The 8208-nt window shown below is 40.0% G+C and overlaps 1 protein-coding gene across 1 annotated transcript in view; it reads right to left on the bottom strand.

Annotated features, from left to right (window-relative positions):
- LOC107558306 (N-acetyl-beta-glucosaminyl-glycoprotein 4-beta-N-acetylgalactosaminyltransferase 1-like) overlaps nucleotides 1–8208 on the bottom strand; it is a 30161-nt gene that overhangs the window by 12063 nt on the left and 9890 nt on the right. The window contains exon 3 of the mRNA XM_016241956.1: nucleotides 3360–3426. Coding sequence (XP_016097442.1) covers nucleotides 3360–3426 — 67 coding nt within the window. The remainder of the gene's footprint in view (nucleotides 1–3359; nucleotides 3427–8208) is intronic.

Raw genomic sequence — 8208 nt, 5'->3', positions numbered from 1 at the left:
CCCCCAAAAAAAAATACAAAAACTGCTATGCCATAGCAACCACCCAGAACACACTATAAACCACCCATAATGCCCTATTAACCACCTAACACCATAACAGCCTGATACATAGCAACCCCCAGAAAACTCTAGAAACTGCATAACAATGCCTTAGGAACCAAGACCACCACAGAAACCATCTAACAACACCCTAACTGCTTAGCTACCCCCAGAAAACCACAGCAAGTGTTTAGCGGTGCCCTAGAAACCACCTAGTACACATTAACAATAGCCTCAACAACTCCAACAACCCAGAACACCATAGAAACCCCCCATAATGCCCTACCAACCACCTAACACCATAATAAACACCCGGTACACCCTGATAAGTGCCTATCAACTTCATAATGTTTACCAACTCGAAGAAAAATCTAGCAACCACCAATAACACTCTAGCAACCATCTAACATCACCCTTATAACTTCTTAGCTACCCCCCAAAAAACATACCAACTGCATTAAAACACCATAGAAACAACCCATAACAACTGATTACACCCTATGCTTAACAATCCCCTGAACTCTAGATCTGTGATCCCATAGCAACCCCCCATAACAACTCCTTAGCAGTCACTCAAGACACACTGACAACTGTCTATCAATGTCCAGGCAACCTCCCAGAACACTCTAGAAACCACATATCAATACCCTAGCAACTGCCTTACCATGCCCTAGTAACCTCCCAGAACTCCTAAGAACCCACATAACCACCCCCCAGAACCCCCTTGCAACTGCATATCAACACCCTAGTGGCCTTATGGAACACCCTAACAATCACCTTGGCAACCATTCAGGACACCTTTGACAGATTTGCCTATGCCTATGTGCAGACTACATGTCTGTTTGATCTCAATGTCAATGCCTTGCTAATATGTGGGTCACTCCATATCAGAGAAACCACAGTGTCTGGTTGACAAATGACGGTGCCACCCTTCAAACGACGAGGACCACCGGAGCCCCTCCACACAGATGAGACAGGCTTTGATGTGTGCTTGAAACCCAAGAGAGAGCAGAGGTGGCTGTTGTCACACACTCTGCACTTTAATGTGTGTGAGATGAACACTGTGAAGTGCTTAAGCTCTGTGTTACGTTCAAAGGGAGTTCACATGAAGGTCAAAGACACCAGCAGCTAAATTCAAATAAGAGCCTAAACGAAAGGGAACACTCAAGTATTTAATATTACAATACCACTAATGTTCTAAACAAGAACTTTCCATTCAGGCCCTGGGCTATTTTAACGTGCCACAGCAGAACAAGGTGTTCAAAATATACATTTCTCACACATGCAAATGTGGCACTGACAACAGCCAGTGGTGGCATGCTCTGTTTTGCAGAAAGTTTTAGTTGCTCTTTTTCATGCATCAAAACGTCTCCTGGGTCTTAACACTTACAACCTTTTGGTTATCAGCCCCAGTCTACCCCCTAATCATATCAAACCCTGCTGTCAAGAAAAACTATATGAATGGGGTTCTTCATTATGTTGCATATAATAAGCCTTGTACAATGTACAATGCAATCACAATTCTGAAGGGAATTCATTTAATAGTATTTGACACTTGATGCAAGAAAGCCCTTGTCAGAACTCAATTTTTCACCCAAGGCATTCAAGCATAACTCTGACTCTTTTAGGAGAACTGATGGCTTTCACCAGCCCTGTTGCCTAGAGACACATTCACCATAACCCTTTGCCTCCAACAGCAGTGTCTCTGAAAAACTAAATGTGCAAAAAGAAAATAAATCTGTTGCATTAATAGTTTATAGGATGTTTTAACATTGAAGAGAATACGCTATTGCTCTTTTATAGCTCACAAGCTTTCTTTTAAGCATCCTTCCTTTCTTGTAAAATTCCAAAGCATAAATAAAAAGTGACACAAATGAGAGAGTTGTGTCTTGAGTTTAGAGTATTGTGGCCAGCATAGCTCAGATAACTTTGCCTTAGATTCATTTTATGAGAAAGTAGTTAATATTGAGCTGGTCATCCATCTGTTTCCATTCCTTTGGCCCGAGATGCTGGAATAGGTTCCAGCTTCCACGCGACCTTATGAAGGACAAGAGGTTTGGAGCAGTGGTTCCCAACCACGTTCCTGGAGTTCCCCCCAACACTGCACGTTTTGTGTGTCCCCTTAATAAAACACACCTGATTCAACTCATCAACTTGAATACAACCAGCTTGTCAGTAAAATCTCCTGAAATGGGTGTGTCAGATAAATAAGACATGCAAAAAGTACAGTGTTGGGAGTACTCCAGGAATATATTGGGAACCACTGGTTTGGAGAATGGATGAATAGTTCATACTGAGTTCCCAGACTTGTGATTGCAGACTTTGGTATCTAGGCAAATCCTGAGCAAAGTTTTAGACATTGCTGACAAGTCTTCTGAAATTCAAGAGGGGATGAGAGATTATTCAGGTATTTTTTCTCTCTCAGGAGAACCACCAAATGCAGGATATTTCTACAAAAGTCTCCATTTGAGTTAATGTCATTGCTAGGAGAAACAATTTAAATATTATGGAGATCTCATTTGTAACTCTTCTTTCCAACTTGAATGTAAACTCTATGAGGCCAGAGTGTGTGTGCTGTGAAGTGCTTGAAAACCGGTAAGCTCCACTGTGTTACAAGATGGCATTTGTACTGAAGACACTTCCAAAAGGCTATCCGTGAAGGTCATCATCACTATGACAACAGTATGCAAGCTACGGATGTTAGCGCTCCAAGCCTGATCTCCCTTTGAGAGCAAGCAAGATCCTACTGAGTCTCTATAACCTTGTTCTTTTTCCAGTGTCCTCTTTATGTCACAACAGCTCTAAGCACATTTTCAATTTTGCTTCACCTCAGGGCACTGGCACCAAAAAGTGTTAAAAGCAAATTACCGTCCACTAAACTCATCAATTTTGTAGCGAACTCTATGGGACGCTATTAAAAGTCTTTGCGCATACAACTTTAGGGCACGGAAAACAACTTTAAAGTGTAATGCGACTAATACATCTAGTCATTTCAAGCCCGATGGGACACACTGTACCAATCCCTGCACAAAGACCAGCGATTGGAAACAGCCTCTGGCAGAAGGAGTCGCTGTCATCAATCTCAATGATCCTGAAAAAGCCACTTTCTTCCTTCTCAGCAACTCTCAGAGGCACTGTATATTTTCATAAACATTTCACACCGAAACCTCTCAAACACCTCGGAGAATAACATCAAGGACTAAAGTTGGACATCTCATCATCAAGCCACTCAAACCATGATGGCGTGGCGGCAGTCCAATGGCTAGTCAATGCTGGTTAGTTTTGAAATTGCTGGAGTTTTTTAAGAGAGGGAGGGTTACCTGTGTACAAGGAGATGTAGGCGGAATCGATGACCTCATACTTGAGTCCTGGCAGGAAAGGGCGCCACTGTAATAGAGACAAAGAGAGACGGTTAGAGATAAGCTAGACTCGAGTCTCATACGGCACAGCCACGGTTGGCCAACAGACCATTCTGGATGCATATTGCACACCAAACCGGCAAGATCCGGCTGAAATCAGCAGTTCTAGCAATTTCTGGGAATCAGGGCACATGGGTTTCATCAGTCTACCAGGAAATCATGTTGCGTTTAGGTACCAATTGAATGCAAAAAGTGCTTTTGAGAAACAATCAGTTGCAGGATTTGATGAAGTAGTTGATGAAGTTGATGAGGTTTATGCTATTCAGTTGTTTGAAAGATACTCTAGAATTTTGTAGGAGACACTTGAGACAGCACTTTTCCACCTTCAGGCAGAACAGTTAGTTTTGCATAATTAAAGGGATAATTAATGACAGAATTTTCATTTTTGGGTGAACTATCCCTTTAAGTCTGGTTTTGTACCAATAAGAGCTTGTCTATAGACCCTTTTAGTGCCGACGTCACAATTACGTCACAGCGCTAGCTGGAGGCAAAACAAAGGGAAAACTGGAGGCAGCCAATTCAAACCAGTAGATATTTGGCTATATAAGGAGCTTCAAATATCATCTTGTTGTGATGTTGGAGTACAGGCTCCAATCTGAAATTTTATCGCACACCTGCTGCCATTGCCAGACAAAAATCCGACAACAGCTGTGGTTAAAAACGCAATAAAAATAAACAATCGTCAAAAATGCTTGCGTTTGTAGCGTACCCTTATCAGAGCAGGTTAAATAAAGTATTGTCTTTTGTTGTTATGGATTATGGATTGTGTTACGCGTCTAAAGATTTGCATCTCACAACATGCAAGAGTAGCCTATGTCGTGTATGAAAATCTGTGTGCATGTGTGTAAAACAACAAACTGACGATTTATATGCCTCAATCATTTGTAATTGTGGCTGGAATTTGTAAGAACTTGGTAAGAAAGAATAATCAAATAGCCTACAGAAAGCTGAAAATGTGCAGTTTTTGGATTTTTTTATTTCTAGAAAATATTCACATTAAAGGTATTATAATGTCACTGTAAACTTGCATCATTTACAGGAGGTATACTTTAAAATAACTATTTGTCCATTACATACATACATCTTCAAAGAATATATCCAATATCCATCACATTAAATGTCTAACTTTTTTGTATTTTGGCCCAGTTCACTCTCACTAGCTGTAAAAATAGTTGCCTGCTGACACTGAAATATATCCATCTTCATGACTAGACAGACAAAAGGTGAGCTTCTCTTTATTATACACGTTAGGTTTCTCTATCAGGTAGGTGTAAATGTGAATCACTCAACCGGAGGTAATCCTGTCAGATCGTCCATCCATTGAGTGAGTGTGTACTGGTCGGCCAGTCTGGTTTCGTCAGTTATAGTTAACGTTTTCAAATAGCAATCGCTGTCACGGACAGTGAGTGACCTTACATATTTATGTAGAATCGGGTTTTCTCCAGTCATTGTTAAAAAACAAGCTAACAAAACTTCATAGCTAGCGTTAGTGAAGCGGTCAGGGGAATCTTTCTGCCTCCACCTAAGCTCCGCCCACAGAAAAAGTCACATTGTTTACTAACGGAAAAGGGGTCTATACAATTACAATTTCTTTCTGCACTGGGGTGCTGCAAAATCAGCTATTTAGCTAGCCATGCTTAGAACATGTGTGGAACAATAAGAAATCATATCATAATTAACTGTGTCCTAATAAAACTGCTACTGGTAACGTTACTTGCCGCCCTCATAACCATTCAGCCTGGACCTAGATTTGAGTGAGGCCCAGAAAGCAATAATCATTTCAACAGAGAGGGAACCCACCATGAGTCTGGGTCCTTTTCATCAGTCAGAGGGTTCTCTTCTTGTCTAAGTGGGTGGTTCGTTATGCTGGCAAATCTATGCCAAAAAGAACCGAGTGCACCAGTTATGTTTATGCACACGGTAAATTGCTTCCGCAAGAGGATAACAGATATGGCTGTATGGCTGTTTCTCAATTCCAAGAACGTAAAGAACGAACTTGTGTTCTTGTGGAGACCGGTCTTGCCAGGCTACATTGAAAGAACGAACTAGGAAGGACGTGAGAACACAGAACACATCTTTGTGAGAATTGAGATGCGCTGTGATCTTCCGCTCAACTGACAGAACGTTATAAGGAGCGAGACACAATAAATAACGCATAACATCAAAAACTAATGTCATATTAAAACATCTATTTCAGATTATTATAGACAATAATGAAACCAGATGAAACTTCTAAATTATCTAAGCTAACGGAGTGTGTTAAAAATGTAAAAGAATGGATGACCAATAATGTTCTCCTATTAAATTCGGATAAGACAGAGATAGTACTTATTGGACCAAAAGACAGTACGCCGAATCTCGTGGATTACAATTTGCAACTAGACGGATGCACGGTTACTTCCTCTACAGTCAAAAATCTGGGTGTTATATTAGATAGCAACTTGTCTTTTGAAAATCATATTTCCCATGTTACAAAAATGGCATTCTTCCATCTTAGAAACATTGCCAAGTTACGAAACATGATAACTGTTTCTGATGCAGAAAAGCTAGTTCATGCATTCATGACCTCTAGACTGGACTATTGTAATGCACTGCTAGGCGGTTGTCCTGCATCTTCAATAAACAAGCTACAGGTAGTCCAAAATGCAGCGGCTAGAGTCCTTACCAGGTCAAGAAAATATGATCATATTACCCCAATTTTACAGGCTCTGCACTGGCTACCTGTTAAGTTCCGTATCAGTTACAAAATATTATTACTTGCCTATAAGGCCCTTAATGGGTTAGCTCCTGCGTACCTAACTAGTCTTCTACCACGCTACAATCCATCACGCTCCCTAAGGTCGCAAAATTCTGGACTTTTGGTAGTACCTAGGATATCAAAGTCCACTAAAGGAGGTAGAGCTTTTTCGCATTTGGCTCCCAAACTCTGGAATAGCCTTCCTGATACCGTTCGGGGTTCAGACACACTCTCTCTGTTTAAATCTAGATTAAAGACACATCTCTTTGGCCAAGCATTCAAATAATGCATCTCATAATCTTTTACTGCAGTCATAATCTTTTACTGCAGTTATATCTAATCAAATGCACATTATTATTCATTAGTTTGGGTTAAACAAATCATTTTTGCTTGGTTGGAACAGCAGCTACGCTAATTATGTTTGTATTTGTTTCTCTGTCTTTTGCCACGGGATTAACATCCCGTGGTAACTAGGATTCACACAAGCTTCAGTCTGGATCCAGAACACCTGAGAAGAGATGATACCAACCCCTCAGAGGACCTCAGATGATGCCAACCCTGAAACAACATACAGAACTACCACATTTTGCTATAAGTTTGATTGCATCATATAATAATTGCTGTTAATATTATTCATCGTCTGTTTTATTACGTCTTATATTGATTTTTCCGTTCTGCTGGTTCGTCTGGTCAGAGGAGAACTGGCCCCCCGACTGAGCCTGGTTTCTCCCAAGGTTTTTTCTCCATTCTGTCACCGATGGAGTTTTGGTTCCTTGCCGCTGTCGCCTCTGGCTTGCTTAGTTGGGGACACTTAATTTCCAGCGTTATCGTTGACATGATTGCAAAGATATTATTTAAACTGAACTGAGCTGGATGTTGACATCACTGAATTCAATGATGAACTGTCTTTAACTGAAAAATGAGTGTTTACTATTGTCATTTTGCATTATTGACACTATTTTCCTAATTAATGCTGTTCAGTTGCTTTGTCACAATCTGTATTGTTAAAAGCGCTATATAAATAAAGGTGACTTGACTTGACAATACTTCCATAGTATTTATATTATTCTTTTTATTTTACCATATGTATTTGTAAAAATGATTAGGCTTAGGCATGTATATTTAATGTTAGCTATATTTTGTCAATGTTCAAATTATCATTGTTAAAAAAATGTGCCAATAAAAAGCCTGACAGGCTTTTTTACAGGTCTTTATCGCTTTATTAAAATTATGCAAAACAAAACGACAATGTTTACTTCCATGAGCCGTCGCGTATTCACAGGCTTGCAAGCTTACAGGCTTCCGTACGTCTTCCGCCCGCAGCGTCTTCTGGAATTTCTAACGGTTTGATCAAAGCCACTACAAATAACTTATATTGACTTGAATGCAGCAAATAACACTCCTTGGTCTCCCCCCACTCACCCTTATGTAAAAAAATAAATAGATGAAATATATTTACAGACATACAATTTGTGTTTTTCATTTATTTCTTGTTACTATGCACACCTTGACGGTAAACCACATTTTTTAACTGCTTCTGAGAAGTGGTAAGCTGTTGAGGCCTGGTTGTTATTTGCTGCATTCAAGTACATAACCTGAAAACATAAAGAAAATACAAACCAATTTGGGATTTACAATTATGTACACTTACAATTATTTAACGGGCAAGCATATAGTGGTAATATAGTGGTGAACTACAGCTAATTTGAGTTATAGCAACAAGTTGACTATTAGTTTTATTTTATTTGTATTTTGTGAAGTGAATATTACCCAAAGCATTGTGTTGTATAAAAAAAATCAAATAGAACAATTTTGGTAGATTGACCATGCTAATAACCGTGAAAACGTCTCGGTTACGTATGGTAACCCTCGTTCCCTGAAGGAGGGAATGGAGACGTCACGTCGGATGACAGACGAAATTGGGATCTCGCTTAGAGGGACCAATCTACTTCGAGTGTAAACTAAACGAGCCAATGCACATTGGCATGCGATTATTGCATCCAGCTGCTGCTG

This window comes from Sinocyclocheilus grahami, unplaced genomic scaffold (assembly GCF_001515645.1).
Source record: "Sinocyclocheilus grahami isolate Dianchi unplaced genomic scaffold, SAMN03320097.WGS_v1.1 scaffold640.1, whole genome shotgun sequence".
Lineage (NCBI taxonomy): Eukaryota > Metazoa > Chordata > Actinopteri > Cypriniformes > Cyprinidae > Sinocyclocheilus > Sinocyclocheilus grahami.
Note: the sequence above shows the minus strand (reverse complement) of the source record. Positions and strands in the feature narration are given on the sequence as shown.